This window comes from Scyliorhinus canicula, chromosome 19, assembly GCF_902713615.1.
Source record: "Scyliorhinus canicula chromosome 19, sScyCan1.1, whole genome shotgun sequence".
Lineage (NCBI taxonomy): Eukaryota > Metazoa > Chordata > Chondrichthyes > Carcharhiniformes > Scyliorhinidae > Scyliorhinus > Scyliorhinus canicula.
In genome coordinates, this window is record NC_052164.1 from 25,178,053 (window position 1) to 25,195,923 (window position 17,871).

Here is a 17,871-nt window from a genome sequence, read left to right on the forward strand (position 1 = left end):
CGGTGGGAGTGGAGGGGGTGGAGGTTGGGTGTGTTCGAATGTGGGGAGAGGCTGGGAGGTTTGTGGGGCCAGGCCTCAGCGGGTTAAGAAAAGGATATTGGTGGGGTGATCTGAGCCTCAGGTCTGGTCAGGGAGGTTGGGGGGAGAACAAAAGTCCTGTGTAGTTGGGGATTAATCTCATGGGGTGGAATGGAAGATGCCTGGGGGGTTGGGGGGCTGTGTTCCTTTGGAGGGCCAGTCTGGCTCTGGGTCTGCACAAAAGTTACCCCAACGTTCGAAGTGGTACTAATCCTTCTAACTTTTTCTTGGTAACTATTGGTGTAACCCTGTTGGAACCATCAGAAGTTTGCGATTTAAATTGTATTTTCGGATGGTTTCTAGAGCAGGTCAATTGCCCTGGGAAAGTTTGCACTTCTGGACAATTGCTGTGAAAACCTTACCTGTAAACCTCCGATGGGGATTCCCCATTATGTCAGTAATCCTCTTTAAATATCATGTGCACTGAGGGTAAAGCAGAATATAGAGGAAGGCTTCCTAAGTACAATAGTGAAAACATTCTTCAGTACCACCAGTGAATCACAATATTTGGTCAAAAGTCTGCATTAGCAACATTAGTTCAGCAGTAACAAAAACAGAAAACGCTGGACAATTTCAGCAGGTCTGACAGCATCTTTGGAGAGAAAACAAAGTTAACGTGTCGGGTCTGGATGACTCTTTGACAAAGCAGTGCTCCTTTAACCAGATATTTCTGCCTTGATGAGCATGTCCTGGTAAAATGCACCTAAAGGGAAGGCATCATTAATGAAATTTAGAACGAGAGGTGGCCAACATAGAGAGGAGGTGCTTCGACAAATGCCTTTAAATTCATTGGAATTTATACCAGGAAGCCAGGTGTAAATTGGGGCCGATTCGAAAGAACCTCCCACAAAGGGGTGTTACTAATTTATGCCTCCCAACTCAGGAATTGAGCCCAGCATTTTTAATTTGCTCTAGCTTTCAAATTTCTTTGGTGCAATATTTTTGATAAGTAAATAATGCAAGGATGCTTGGTTGCATTATCAGAAATACATAGAAAATGTAAAATTATGAACTGTAACTCAATACCAGAACATTAAGAAAGTTAGGCCAGAAAATCTACAGTACAGGCTATTTGTTTATTTAGTCTACTTGTGGTTCTAGTTCACGCTTTTCTTCAGAATTATGAGCAAACTAGGTAACTGTAGATTCATTTTCTTTTTCCCCTCAGGAACATATGAATTAGGAGCAGAAGTAGGCAATTCAGCCCTTCGAGCCTGCTCAAATTCAATCAGATCATGGCTGATCTCTTCCTCATCTCAAATCCACCTCCCCCACCTGTTGCCCATATCCCCTTCAACCCAGCAGCACGGTAGCATTGTGGATAGCACAATTGCTTAACAGCTCCAGGGTCCCAGGTTCGATTCCGGCTTGGGTCACTGTCTGTGCGGAGTCTGCACATCCTCGCCGTGTGTGCGTGGGTTTCCTCCAGGTGCTCCAGTTTCCTCCCACAGTCCAAAGATGTGCAGGTTAGGTGGATTGGCCATGATAAAATTGCTCTCAGTGTCTAAAATTGCCCTTAGTGTTGGGTGGGGTTACTGGGTTATGGGGATAGGGCGGAGGTGTTGACTTCGGGTAGGGTGCTCTTTCCAAGAACCGGTGCAGACTCGATGGGCCAAGTGGCCTCCTTCTGCACTGTAAATTCTATGATATATGAACCCGTTTAAAAAAAAATCAGAAATACATCTATCTCCGTCTTGCAACCAGTTAATGATTCAGACTCCACCGCACTATGGGGCAGCAAGTTCCACAAATTCATCACCCTCTGCGAGAAATAGTTCCTCCTCTTCTCAGTTCTAAATCTATCACCTCTCAGGACCTATATCCATGACCTTTCGGTCTACATTGTCCCACAAGGGGGAACATTTGGTCCACGTTTACTTCATCAATCCCTCTTAGTATTTTATAAACCTCAGGTCCCCCTTCATCCCTCTAAATTCCAACGAGTATAAACCCAAACTGTTTAATCTCTCCTCAAATGTCAATCCTTTCATCCCCGGAATCAATCTGGTGAACTTCCGCTGAACTGCGTGCAATGTCACCACATCCTTCTCCAAAGAAGGAGACCAAAACTGGACACAATACTCCAGATGTGGTCTCACCAACACCCTATACAATTGCAACAATATTTCTTTACTTTTATCCTCCAGACCTTTTGTAATAAACTCTAACATTCCATTTTCCTTTTTAATTACATGCTGTACCTGCATACCGACTTTCTGCAATTTATGAACAAAGACACCCAGATTCCTCTGCCCAGGCACATCTTGAATCTGCTTTCCATTTGGATAATAATTTGCCTTTTTATTTTTTTGCCCAAAATGGATAACCTCACACTTATCTACATTAAACTCCATCTGCCAAAATTTGGCCTCATCTCCTAGCCTATCTATATCTATCTGTAATTTTTTTAAATCTCCTCTTCACTGCCTGCTTTCCCATCTACTATAGTATCAACCGCAAATTATGCTATGTCACACTCTGTCCCTGCTTGCAGATCATGTATATAAATTGTAAACAGTTGACATCCGAGGACTGACCCCTGCGGCACCCTGCTAGTTACAGTTCACTACCCATTTATCCCGACCCTCTGCTTTCTGTCAGTCAGCCAATCATCAACCCAATCAAGTACTCCATCTCCAGTCCCCTGCGATCTCACCTTTGGATCAGTCTTTTATGCGGCACCTTATCAAACACCTTCTGGCAATATCGTTCATAGGCACTAAGTCAACTTTCACATGCATACTGGCAAATGCCAATTTTACCCCTGCCATTGCTCTTGGTCTCTGAACCCATTAGCTAAAATCAAGTCCTGGATGAACAATAATTTCCTTCAACTCAACATCAGTGTTCTGCTTCCCCCTAAAATAATGCACCTAAGTAACGGATCCATGTCTCTGGCAGGTCTTTCAGGTTGTTCCCAATGGTAAAAACATCAGTGACCTATTTGGCTCATTATTGGGTGTCAAAGCCCACATCCTTCCCATCAATAAGACTGCCTATTTCCACATCATCATCTGTCTCAACTCTAATGTTACAGATATACTTATCCACGCCATTGCCACCTACAGATTTAGTAGCTTTAGTGCTCTACTTGTTGGTGTCCCAAATTCTATTCTTTACTAAGTGCATATTGTCCAAACTTGTACTCATCCCATATGATATCATGCAACAAGACCTATTTTCCTTTGCTCTATATACTTTAACATTAAAAATAAATCTTTGCACACATTTATAAATTATCTGTGGCCTCATTCCTCTCTACCTCTACAACTTCATTCTTGCACATGGCCTTGCGTATCCCCTGGCCTTCTTCATATTTCCCCTTTTCTTTGTTCTACCTTTTGAGTACAAAGTTTTCATGTGTTTCAGCATTTGAAGACACTGGGCACAATTTTATGGGCACACTGCACTGTGGCCGATAGAAGCCAGGACCATAAGACCATAAGACATAGGAGTGGAAGTAAGGCCATTCGGCCCATCGAGTCCACTCCGCCATTCAATCATGGCTGATGGGCATTTCAACTCCACCTACCAGCATTCTCCCCGTAGCCCTTAATTCCTCGCGACATCAAGAATTTATCTATCTCTGCCTTGAAGCCATTTAGCGTCCCGGCCTCCACTGCACTCCGCGGCAATGAATTCCACAGGCCCACCACTCTCTGGCTGAAGAAATGTCTCCGCATTTCTGTTCTGAATTTACCCCTTCTAATTCTAAGGCTGTGCCCACGGGTCCTCGTCTCCTCGCCTAACGGAAACAGTTTCTTTGCGTCCACCCTTTCTAAGCCATGTATTATCTTGTAAGTTTCTATTAGATCTCCCCTTAACCTTCTAAACTCCAATGAATACAATCCCAGGATCTTCAGCCGTTCATCATATGTTAGACCCGCCATTCCAGGGATCATCCGTGTGAATCTCCGCTGGACACGCTCCAGTGCCAGTATGTCCTTCTTGAGATGTGGGGCCCAAAACTGGACACAGTACTCCAAATGGGGCCTAACCAGAGCCTTATAAAGGCTCAGTAGCACATCGCTGCTTTTATATTCCAACCCTCTTGAGATAAATGACAACATTGCATTCGCTTTCTTAATCACAGATTCAACCTGCATGTTTACCTTTAGGGAATCCTCGACTAGCACTCCCAGATCCCTTTGTACTTTGGCATTATGAATTTTCTCACCGTTTAGAAAGTAGTCTATGCTTGGATTCTTTTTTCCAAAGTGCAAGACCTCACATTTTCTCACGTTGAATTGCATCAGCCATTTCCTGCACCACTCTCCCAAACTGTCTAGATCCTTCTGCAGCCTCCCCACTTCCTCAGCACTACCTGCCTGACCACCTAACTTCGTATCATCGGCAAACTTCGCTAGAATGCCCCAGTCCCTTCATCCAGATCATTAATATATATGGTGAACAGCTGCGGCCCCAACACTGAACCCTGTGGGACACCGCTGGTCACCGGCTGCCATTCCGAAAAGAACCTTTTATCCCAACTCTCTGCCTTCTGTCAGACAGCCAATCCTCAACCCATGCCAGTAGCTCACCTTGAACACCATGGGCCCTCACCTTACTCAGCAGCCTCCTGTGTGGCACCTTATCAAAGGCCTTTTGGAAATCCAGATAGACCACATCCACTGGGTTTCCCTGGTCTAACCTACTTGTCACCTCCTCAAAGAATTCTAACAGGTTCGTCAGGCACGACCTCCCCTTACTAAATCCATGTTGACTTGTTCGAATCCGACCCTGCTCTTCCAAGAATTTAGAAATCTCATCCTTAACGATCGATTCTAGAATTTTACCAACAACCGAGGTTAGGCTAATTGGCCTATAATTTTCCATCTTTTGTCTTGATCCTTTCTTGAACAAGGGGGTTACAATAGCGATCTTCCAATCGTCCGGGACTTTCCCTGACTCCAGTGATTTTTGAAAGATCTCAACCAACGCTTCCGCTATTTCTTCAGCCACCTCCCTCAGAACTCTAGGGTGTAGCCCATCGGGGCCAGGAGATTTGTCAATTTTAAGACCTTTTAGCTTTTTTAGCACCATCTCTTTTGTAATGGCAACCATACTCAACTCAGCCCCCTGACCCTCTATAATTTTTGGGATATTACTCATGTCTTCCACTGTGAAAACAGACGCAAAGTACTTATTAAGTTCTCCAGCCATTTCCTCGTCTCCCATCACTAGCCTTCCAGAATCAGTTTGAATTGGCCCAATGTCTACTTTGGCCTGTCGTTTGTTTCTTATGTATTGAAAGAAACTTTTACTATCATTTCTTATATTACTGGCTAGCCTGCCTTCATATTTGATCCTCTCCTTCCTTATTTGTCTCTTTGTTAACCTCTGTTTGTTTTTATAGCCTTCCCAATCTTCTGATTTCCCAGTGCTTTTGGCCACTTTATAGGATCTCTCTTTTTCTTTGATACATTTCCTGACCTCCTTTGTCAGCCATGGCTGTCTAATCCCTCCCCGGATAATCTTTCTTTTCTTGGGGATGAACCTCTGTACAGTGTCCTCAATTATGCATACAAACTCCTGCCATTTTTGCTCTGCTGTCTTCCCCACTAGGGTCTGCTTCCAGTCGATTTTCGCCAGTTCCTCTCTCATTCCCTCGTAATTACCTTTATTTAACTGTAACACCATTACATCCGATTTTGCCTTCTCTCTTTCAAACTGCAGACTGAACTCAACCATATTATGATCGCTGCTTCCTAAGTGTTCCCTTACTTTAAGATCTTTTATAAAGTCTGGTTCATTACATAGCACTAGGTCCAGAATAGCCTGCTCCCTTGTGGGCTCCATGACAAGCTGTTCCAAAAGGCCATCTTGTAAGCATTCCATGAATTCCTTTTATTTGGATCCACTGGCTACGTTATTTACCCAATCCACCTGCATATTGAAGTCCCCCATGATCACCGTGACCTTGCCTTTCTGACATGCCTTTTCTATTTCCCGGTACATGTTGCGCCCCTGGTCCTGACCACTGTTAGGAGGTCTGTACATAACTCCCATTATGGTTTTTTTGCCTTTGTGGTTCCTCAATTCTACCCACACAGACTCCACATCATCTGACCCTATGTCGTTTAGTGCCATAGATTTAATTTTGTTCTTAACCAACAAGGCAACCCCACCCCCTCGGCCCACCTCCCTGTCTTTTCGATAGGTTGTATATCCTTGGATGTTTAACTGCCAGTCCTGAACCCCTTGCAGCCATGTCTCTGTGATGCCTACCACATCATAATCATTCACGATGATCTGTGCCATTAGTTCGTCTACTTTGTTACAAATGCTACGAGCATTCAGGTAAAGTGCCTTAAAGCTAACTTTCTTATCATTACAGATATTGGAAGTCCTAAGGTGTCCAAAGTTATCCTTCCTTTTTGTTGAATTCCTAGTCTGCCTCAAGCTTAAATCCACCTGCCTACATGTTATCCTCCTGCGTATCTTGCCATTTACCTCCATGCTCCCTGTCGCTTTCACTTTCCCTTCCCCCCAACTCCCAGGATCTACAAGGCTCACAACACCTTGCGAGATCTAACGCGATCTTGCGAGATGTTGCGATGCAAATCCCACCCATTGAGGGCAGGATCACATTTTTAAAAATAAATTTAGAATACCCAATACTATTTTCCAATTAAGGGGCAATTTAGCGTGGCCAATCCATCTAGCCTGCACATCATTTTGGGTTGTGGGGGTGAGATCCATGCAGACACGGAGAGAATGTGCAAATTCCACACGGGCAGTGACTCAGAGCCAGGATCAAACCTGGGTCCTCAGCCCCATGAGACAGAAGTGTTAACCACTGCGCCACTATGCTGCCCACGGAATGTTCACTTTTTAGCAGATTAAAGCGAGACAGATAGTCTAATTTTACTGTACCCGAGGCGTGGGACCCATTTACTTCACCTCAGAGAACTCAAGCAAGTGCAGTTCAATACTGGTCTCCACAAATGGGGACCAGACGGAACGACACTCCTAGGGATCTACCAGGGTATCGGAGGCCCCCAGGTGCATGCCATTGTGGGAAGGGTAGTACCCTGGCATTGCTGCTGCCACCTGGTCACCCTGGCACTGCTAACCTGGCACCATGGCAGTGCTATGTGGGTGCCAGCCTGGCACTGCCAAGGTGTCCGACTGGCATTTCTTTTAAATGCCAATCCGGCCAGGGGTGCCCTGTGTGGGTGTTGGGGGCGACGGACCAGGGGACGCTTTGGGGCTGCAGAGGTTGGGATGCCATTTTTAAATATGACCCGATCTCTCGCTACACTGAGGAGTTTCGGCGAGCGGAGCTCCTGTGTGCAGAAAACGGGGCGATGAGCGGCCTCGGCTGCACATTCCCCGCTGAGGCCCCCTATCTAACAGAATGCCGTTTTACAGCAGTGTGTTTCTCGGTGCTGTGACCACCCCAAAACACGCGGCTAAACGCGCTCGCTATGGGACCTTGTTCCCATTTAGTTAAATCCCACCCACTAGTTGAGCCACTCCACCTTAGTTGCGCTATTGCCTCCTTCAAAAGCCCTTTCAGTCTTGCTTTTGGTCACTACCTCAATGCTTCTTTCCTAGTCTTTAGTTTTTTTTTGTTGAAATGCCTTCAGGCACTTTAAAATAATAACTGTGCAAATGTTATCCTTGATAATTTTCACAGGGATTTCACAGTAACGTCATTGCAGTGTTAATGTAAGCTTACTTGTGACAATAATAAAGATTATTATTTTGTTCGAAAGATTCAGATAATAGTAGAGATGATATTGTACTGTTTTGTGTTGAAGTCCCCAAATAAGTGATCAAAACATATTCTGACCAGTGAAACATAAAAGATTCATAATAATTTAGAGAAGAGAGAATGAGTTATACAATAAAAGCAAGTGTTTCACCACTGTAATTTAGTTCCCATTTAAGAAAACAAATAATTTAGAGACGTTTAGCTGTTGTATTAACCATATTTGGACTGCTGACCATTAAAAATGACATCCGAGAATATTCTATAAGCAGATCACAATTCTTTAGGCTGTTCTTTGTTTGTTTCCTATCTTCACACACTTTGCTCCCTTTGGTGAAGAGTGGGGAAGTGTTGGAAGGATTAGCAGGTTGATTATCAACCTGTTGAACCGTGTCATGAATGCTTTAGCTGCAGCCAACAAGTCCTGGAGTGGGAATTACACCGAGAGTTTCTGATTCAGAGGCAGGGGCGCTACTGACTGAGCCACAAGACATCCCTAGGCTGTGCTTAAATCAATAGTTCCAAAAAAAATAAAAATGAGCATCATAGCACTTTAAAATACATGCCTTTATCTAGGGTCAAGTCTAGTTATGTTAAATTTACAATCAATAAAATAAACTGAATTGTTATGCCTAGCATATTTACTTTGGTCCAGGAACAGTGAAACTTCATAACAGACTCATCCATATTAGATGCAACTATTGGAGTAAGAATAAAACACCAGAATTGAATCGAATGGCTTTTTAAAGCCTTGCGCCAGTATGTTTTCCTTCTATATGTAGATTCTTAATGTGTCCAGCAATTAGTTCACAATAACACAGCTGTTACTTTGACATCTTGTAGCTTTCTCTGCAGTTCCCTTACCAGTAGTGAAAAGGTGCTTGATAGGTTTCTCAGTGCCAGGATTTTTTAAGTTTGCGGTTGCTGGGGAGGACTGGGCCCTGCAGAGTGGCTGATGCCTGTCTGTCACAGACATACTTCCCATAGCTACAGAAGCCTGATACACATGAAGCTGTTGCATGCGTTGCTGGTCCAAGAATTGTTGCTGTAAAAATTGAAAAACAAAAAGCCGAACTTACTTTCCATTACTATAAAAAATATATAAAATCTGCAAAATCATCTACAAAGACTCTAAACACAGCATCGACCTACTTGGCATCCCACAGAATCTGAAAAGCTTCCATCATCAAGTTACATCAAGAAATAATTGGCATTTCCACCTGGCTACTTTCATTAAAGCTTACCATTTCCCATTGAACTCCTACATTTCTTTGGTTCCATCTATATCAATTTCCAATACAGATGCATAACGACATTCCTGATTACTCCAAATTATTTTCCAATGTCTCCCATTGAGGGCGTGCTGATGACTAATGGGGAGTGGGAGGGGGTCCACCTTAGTTTTCTTTCTTTTAGGAAAGTATACAAATCTATTTGTTTCACCTCACAACAGCCCAACCAAAATCAGAAGATTCACAATTGAAAGCCTTAAATTAAAACTATAAATATTAATTATTATGCGAGAGATGGCTGGCTGCATTTTACACACAAAGAAGTATTTGTAGCCCTGAGCTTCCTTTGTCTTTTCGCAAGGAACCAATGCAGCCTTTTGCGTTCAACTGAATCCTTGTGCTAAACCTTGAAGCCTAATTCACTTGGTTTTTAATTTATACTTTTCTCCACTTCCTCAAGGTCCTCTGCACAATGCCCCAACCTACTTGAAGGGCAGGAAGAAAGTGTACTTTTAGGTTCCTCACCATTGCACTGAAAACTGGCAAATAGGAGAGGTAACACACATTGACCTGTTTTGGTTTTGTCTTCCTGTCTTGGTGGAAGCATCATGGCTCTAGTTAGAACTTTTGTAGATGATTATGCTGAGACTCAGAGTTCACCTTGGATGAAGGGTATAAATATTAAAAATTATTATGTACAAGATGGCTGGCTGCACTTTACACTGCAAGAGGTCTTTGTAATCCTCTTGTGTTTCACTACTAAATAGCAATTAACATACTTACCAAAATCAAAGGAGATATTATCCTGACTGCTACCTATAGGAAGTTTTACATTTTTCTTGGAGATCTGTGGTTTAGACAGATTTCTAACCTTGACCTTTCTTCCTAGAATTCATCCCTTTCTAAAACAGACGCCTTGAGTCTAATTACTGCAGAAAGACCCATTGAGCAGCATTATAACACACAGAATATGCCTAAAGCAAATTAGCAAATGACATTTATCATAAACCTTTTTAGCTGCTGTCAGAAACAGGAAGTCTGAAAAGATGATTCGCAGTTTCTGAAGGAAGACATTTGTTGTATATACTACATCCTTTGTACTGAGAGGTTGAAGGCCACAACATCATACGAAAAAAAAATCAGTTGCCTTTCACAATATGTTATGAAAAAAAATTGAGCTTGTGGCCAAGTCTTTTGAAGAATGCCAAAAGTCAATGACAGACATCTTAAAATTCCCCAGTGTATTTATCCAATATATTTACTTAGGAGACACTATAATTTAAGTTAGCTTTGAAAATATTTTTAATATTGCCAACAGGACAATGTCAGGCAGCAAAGAATAAAACAAAAAGCATCTGTTTCCCATAAACTGCTTAGAGCTGCATACCAACACAGAAGAAAAAGGCAGTGACAGCCATTCCACACAAGAGGGAATTCCACCCAAAGTGTATTATGTGAGAAAGTTCATCTTCTCACCTATTAAATAAATGTAACTTTCTTGACATTAAATTTAAAGATACATGGTATATTATCAGTTTCCATGAACTCTTTTATTGGCACCTTTTCATGCGTGTAACATATGTATGCATCTGGTATAATATAAATAATACATTCTACTTGCGAATACAATTTAGCCAAGACCAGTTACTTTAGAGTCAAGGATAAACAATCTCAACTACAGCTCATAGCACAGCAACAGCTTTTTATTAAATATATAAATGACTACAGTCATTTAGAACAAAGTTCTTTCAATACTGGAATTTAGGCTCGAGTCCAGGCCAGAAGGACTTAATGAAATTCTCCACTTGCTGCTGGCTCCGAGCATTATAACTGAAAAGAGTTTGGGCAGTTGCAACCTTCTTTTGCTGGGTGCAAATATACAGTGCGAATAAATAACAACCCCCCCGCCCCACCACCAATTTAAGTCCCGCAATCACATTCTCACTTTTATAAGAACCCGATTAACCACCAAACAAAACGAAATGATTGATTTGCGGTTAAAGACAGCACATCATTTATTTTGTATTGTGTGCGCAGAGAATGCTGAAGACTTATCAGAAAAGGAATGTTCCAGCATTCAATTAAATGACGGTTGATCTGCATCTCAGCTCAATTTATCTGCTTTGGCTCCATATTTCTTAACACTCTTATCCAAAAATTATCCATCAATATTAGTTTTGAAAATTTCGAATTGATCAGACTCCACCAGCTTTTTGGGGGAGCAGAGTACCAGATTTCCACAACCCTTTGTGGGAACAGCATCCTGACATCATCTGAGCAGCCTAGTTCAATTTTAAATTTATGCTCCCTTGTGCTGGGCTTCCTAACCAAAGAAAGTAGCTTCTTTATCTGAACTATAACATTCTTTAATCATTTTCAACAGCTCAAGTAGATCATTGCTTAATCTTCTATGCTCAAGGAATACAATCATTGTCTATGCAACACAGAATCGTAGAACGTCCTCACAATTTAATCCTTTTATCCTTGGTGACTTTCTGCGCTGCACCCACTCCAGTGCCAATACATCCTCTTCCTGAGGTGCAGCCTGAGAACGGAACACAGTACTCCAGATGTAGAATCAAGAATGGTCGGATTCAGGTTCATGTCGCAATTCCTTCCTAAGTAACAAATTTGAAATCTTGACTGTGATATCAGAGGGATTGGGGTGCCGAGTGAACCACAAGCATTTGCCCTCTGGCAGAGGAGAACATCGCATCTGAGGCATCGGGATGCTTGCCAGCAGCTTAAACGATGATGCAACAAAACCTGAGAGCAGATCGCTAATCACTTTCTGAGCTGGAGAGGTGCGGGAATTATAAAATGCACTTCCTATCTGGAAAGGCAGAAGTTTAAAATAAATTTAAATCTACTTCGTCAACAACAACAATTTTTCTGCAGCAAATCAAAACTGGTGGGAGGCATGTACATTTGCTTATCATCTTATCCTTCAAAATTACAAGGTTCATTGCTCTCCAGTAACCAGATCCACATGAATGTATCTACATTGGAACCGGTGAGTTGGATTTAAGGAGAAATTTAGTTATCAGATTTTAAGGGATTCTAGTAATAAAAACTTCATATAAATCTCAGTTTGATATTATGGTAGCAAATTCCAAAATCACAGAGTAGTCGTTTGACCTACTGCTAACTTTGTTGCAGTGGACACGCTAACTATACCAGTTAAAGGTCTTAGATCAGTGTTTGTAACTGAGCTCTTTCTTCAATCCAGAAACTTCCATTGTTTTTCTAATAGTAGAGAAAATATTGGTAGGACATTATTTCACAACTGATTTTAAAATTATGCACAACCTCAGTAAGTGATCTAATTATTAGTGAAGCAAGTAAAGGTACTTATTTGTCCCTTCTCAGTGAGTTTAAAATATCCCCATGTTTAGGCATAGCGCTGCAAAGAAAGCTGCTTCTAGTTAATTAATGGCAAACAACCAACATTTCTTTGTGGGATAAAAGATGGCCATGATATCTAGCTTCTTTGTTTGATGCATAAAAAAACCCACACAAAAACTTACATGATGTTTTCGAGCAAACTGCCAATCTTGAAAACATTTTTCTAAGACCAACGTTGTAACCTCTTGCAAAAGGCTGAACTCAAGAATCAGTATATGCATCCTTATATAGCGTGCCCGGAAGCATATCTGTAAGCAAGAGCTTAGGTATACATTTGTGGGAATAATGAAATGTTGAAAGTGGACCATAAGATATGTTTGACAAAGAAGAAAAAGATCAACTCCTTCCTATTTCATGAAGTGCTCCACATTCTTGGTCAGAAGTTCTTTGTACCTCTGCGACCCATGAGTGAATGTGACACAGATTCCACAAGATGATTTAAAAGCTCTAAAATGCTGATTTGAAAGCTTGAAAATTCCGATTTCAGATAATGAGTTTCAGAATTAAATCCTTTTCAGTATAGTTATACTCTAAAACTATATGCTTACTGGTGTTTTGTTCCTCGTCAGCAAAGGTTCCAAACTGTTGTTTACATGAACTGAAGCAGCAGAAGTAGGGCCTAGGCTCAGCAGTTCGGCAGCAGAACTGAAGCTTCCAGTCGGGGAATGGAGCGGTCTGTTGCCAAAATTGGGAAAGAATTCGGAAGGTCATGCCCTGAATAAGGGTTTTTCTTTTCTTCCAGTCGTGACCAATTTGTTCTAGAATAGGTATTTTGTGGTTATAAAATATGACAAAATATTGCTTCACTAAACAGACATCAGTCCAGCATTATATCTCCAGAGATTCCTATTAGAAGAGTTCATTCAGTTTCCAGCAAAGATGCTGCTTTTTATGTGTGTATGATACACGTTTATTTTCAAAAACTAGATCACCTCCCTAAAGATTTCAGGCATAATAAAAAATGCATCGCACTAAATTGCAAAGTAATGGTCACTGCAAATTTTCTTCCTTTGGTTTGTGAATGTATATTATCTCAAGAGCAGTAATATGTTGACTGTGCTTTGTATTCACAATGTTCCTTGCCTTTAATTGTGAAGCAGTAATTAACGTGATGAAAAGACACTTCAATTTATATTCATATTATATTAGTGAAATTTAATAAAGAGACTATTCTTTATTATTTGCCAACCTAAGCAGGTGGCCTCCTCAGTCTCTCACACTAGGTGCATCTAACCTTTTGCCTCAGCTTCAGTGTCTTGGCCGAGGACTGTTGCTGCATACTCCACATAAGAAACACCTTGGAAGATTAACCATTGATGACAAAGAATCTAAGTAATAGCAAGCATATATTTTTACCTGCAAGTTCTAAATACACTGAAAATGATTTAGCTCTTTAATTATATCGGAGTTAAGATTTCGTGGCTTAAATTTTCATAAAGATGGAGAGGGTCTCCACTTGGCCAAAATGGCACTGGCGACACAATTCTGGAAGTCACACCTCCAAACCTAGCACCCATAATTTTCAATGGGGTCGGATTGTAGTTTGCACATATGTGGGTCACAGAAGCAGTTGCACATGTAAAACATTCAACTTTCAAAACTGGGATGTCTAAAACCGGGATGTATTGCTCGCAGCGTGGCTCACTTACGCATGCTAGAAGCCAAATATATTCACACACAGGTCCCTGTGCTATGCAGACAGAAGGATCATGTTCACTCATCGTGCCTTTTCCAACTAAACAAAAGCTTGGAGATCAGCCATTTGCTGGCTCATCCCACATGACAATCCCTTGATCAATCAGCCTGGTTTGAATATGAACAAAAGCTTGGCAGTTAACTGTTCTCTGTTGTATTCTCCATGGCAACGCCTCCACCAATCAGAATCGACTTGCTGAATTGCAATGCCTCCACCAGAGTCCACTTGACAACCAATCAACACTCCCATACAGTACAAATTGTTGTTCCCTTTACTGCTAGTTTATCTTGCGAGCTGTTCTGGTAAGAGCAAGACTAAAAGTTTCAAAAGCATGTCCCTTTTTCGGTTATACTCAAGTTATGTAATACAAAATGGCTTTTTATTAATCAGAGTGTTTTTATAAAAATTAAGTTTGCAATAGATATTTAGAACTTTATTTCTTTTCATCCGAGAATGCGTCCTGAGGTCTGCCACAGTGGATACTAGGTGAGTTGGCATGGAGAATGCAAGGACAAAGGATGGGGATAGGCACTGGCATGAGTTGGGCCTATGTTGGCATAGGGACTAGAAAGAGTCATGGGGGTGAGCACAGGGACATAGACTGGCATGGATAGGGCATGGCAAGTGTGTGGAGGTAAAAAGGTGAAGACTGGAGGGCTGTTTGTTGTTTTATAGTTTTTTTTTTACAGCTGAGGCTGGCTTGTCACACAGCCCAATTTTGCACCCTGCCTCTGAACTATTTCCAGTGGTGGCGGCCGTAACTCCCATTAACACCCCATCCCCCTCCCAGAACAAAAAGTAAACCATTTGGGACACTTTTGCCCGAGCCAGGACTTTTCCGGAATCTGTGCTCCTGACTCAGGAGAGGAAATTCAGGCCTTAAAGTTAATTTTTTCTAAGTTATCACCAATCGGTTTCAAAATAGGCACTGTGCAGTCTCAAGATATGGCAAAAATACTGCACCTTGCATGTTTACTCAGTTCAGATCTATAAATGGGCATCATTTAGAGAAATAAACAAAGTTAAAATAAAACAAACAGCCAACATTCCAATGATTAATCAAATAGCCGTAATTAATGTGAAACGGATGAGCCATTAACAACTGGACCTATTTCTCACTAACTTCCATTCTATGAAATTGAAGATATTTAAAGAAAAGTGGTTGACAATTCTCACAATTGAATTAAAATACCACTTATTTAAAAACCTTTGGAAAAACTGCATGGCCAGAACAGAAACAAAATTAGTGACAGCATTCCCAGAATATTAATATTTTTCTTTATCTCCTTCATGAATTGTAACTCCAGTTTGCCTGCTCCCTGCTTAAAAAGGAAGGATTAAAAAAAGGCACATCCTCCCTCCATGCTTTCTTAGAACTAGAAATTCTGGATTATGAATTTCTCTAAAAGCACATTTCGTTGTACCTGCAACCTATTTTTTATTTGATTAAATTACCTTCCCTGGTATATCACTATTCACGTGAAGTCACTTTGAATTTTGTAACTACTTTTCATTCTTAAACTACATCCATCAGTTTTTGAAACCTTCATGAGAGTGTACAACTTGACTACTCTCACAGTCGCAAAACAACCTATTAGGTTGTCTTGAAATTTTCTTATACTCAAGAGACAAAGCATCTTTATTTAGTCAATATTCTGCCTGTTTCTCTGTAAGATATTGACTACTGGAATGGTAAACATCATGAGTATTGTTAGTCCTCTGGAATCAAGCAAACAACTTTAATTTAGGAGCCTGAGCCATGAATGTTGGTCGATGATTTGATTCTGTAGGGCATCACATTTGATCTGACCTAATCTCAAAATACGTAATTTATCATATATATCAATTAAGAATAGCTAATTTCAGCCTTCCTAGGCAGCGGGTGCTGAGACCAAATGCAGTTTAAATAGTGATCTTCAAAAGAGAACTGGATTATTATCTCAATAGGAAACATTTGCAGGGTTACCGAGAAATGGCGCGGGAGTGGCACAAGATGAGTTGCTCTTGCAGTGGGTGGCACAGATACACCAGGCCAATTGGTGGTGCTGTAACCATTTTATGATTCTATAATTCAGTACAAACCCAACATCAAACCTGGATTCTTCAGGTCTATTTGACTTAGCATCAAATTAGATAATTTAATTCACTCTTAAGTTCTCAAAGTGAATAAATACCAACTTATTTTATCTTATATTCCTGGGTGTAACTACTGTTATCTTATGTTGCATTATCCGAGGGTAATAACAACTTCCTTTTAGATTGCCCGATCTTACGTGGGGTTGTCATAGTTCTGGTTGATCACATTTCTCCATGTCCTCCTGTCAGTCTCTTCCAATCTCACTGCATTCAAGTCTCTAGCAGCCACAACATCCCATCTCTCTTTGGCCTTCCTCTTCTTCTTCCTGACACTCCATCACTCACCTCACCACGTTTTCTCTCTCTCTCTCTGTCCACAAGAAATGGCCATTTCAATCTCTTCTTGACCCCCTGATGTACTTGTTCCTGCTTTTGTCTTTTCTCATCACTCCGCACATCCTTCTCATTGTCTTCATCTCATTAGTATTCATTGTCCCTCCTCCCTCCTTGATGTTGCCCACAATTGTCTTGTAGAACATTCCTTTCAGTTTCAGTGATACTTTTCAATCATAACACTCTTTTATACTTCTTCTAATTACTCCAGAGTTCATCCAGTGCTTAATTTCCATTTTTACACTTGCATCTTCTGCCACCACTGACTTAGGTGCTTGAAACTCACCACTTTCTCCAAGTTTTCACCAAGAATCTTTACGACTTCACTTTGCTGCTCTTCCCCAGCTCAAATTAGCAGTACATATATTGGACCTTTGGACTACAGATCTTCATACCCTTGTCTGCCACAGCTTTTCTGAAGTTCTCCAGTTACTCAAGTCATGTTCTCATCATCTCAGCACATTGCTCAGTATCATCTCAAACAACAATGACCATGGCACTTCCTGTCTCAATGACTCAATTAGCATGTCCATGACCATCATGAAGGGGAAGAAGGGTAATAACATCTATATTAAATACTGACAAGTCAACTTCTTATGAGTTCTCACGAGTGGCTTAGACATAGAACACACATAAAGAATATGCATATTGGCTTAAAAAGAAATAAGCCAATTTATTTGCACATTAGCAGGCCATTTGGCCCAACTAATTTGTGTTGTTAATCTTCAACATGAGTCTCCTCCCATTCCATCTATCCAATCTCAGCATATCATATTCCCATTTCTTTCATTTACTCTTCCAGTTTACTTTCAAAAGCAAGTCAGATCTTTGCCTTTTTGGCAGCAAAAGCCACATTCTGACCATTTTCTGAGTAAGGAAATTTATTTTTATTGGATTAATACATTATCTATCTTGAATTTATGGCTCCTAAGTTTGGATTCTCCCACAAGTGAAAACATCCTCTTCATAGCTACTCTGTCCAATCTATTCTTAATCTGAAGATTTTTGTTGAGTGTTCTCCAAGTATTATATTCTCGAAAGAGAAAGATGCCCAAGTGTTCAGTTTTTCCTGATAGCTGTAAAATTTCATTTGAGGCGCCTATTTAAACTTTCTCCCGTACTTCGAAGCACATTAATTCGTATGTAGACCAGAACTGTGCACAGTACTTTAAAGTACGACCTGACCAGAGTCTGACCCAATTCACTACTTTGGAATTTTATGCTCGAGAAACCGATTCCAGTGCATTGTCAGCATTTTAATTACTTTACTTTCT

The 17,871-nt window shown here is 41.0% G+C and overlaps 1 protein-coding gene across 2 annotated transcripts in view; it reads right to left on the reverse strand.

Annotated features, from left to right (window-relative positions):
- The window catches only part of hdac5 (histone deacetylase 5), a 204,508-nt gene that overhangs the window by 63,296 nt on the left and 123,341 nt on the right, over nt 1-17,871 (reverse strand). For both annotated transcript variants that reach the window (XM_038778838.1, XM_038778839.1), the window contains exon 12: nt 8,660-8,840. In XM_038778838.1, coding sequence (XP_038634766.1) covers nt 8,660-8,840 — 181 coding nt within the window. The remainder of the gene's footprint in view (nt 1-8,659; nt 8,841-17,871) is intronic.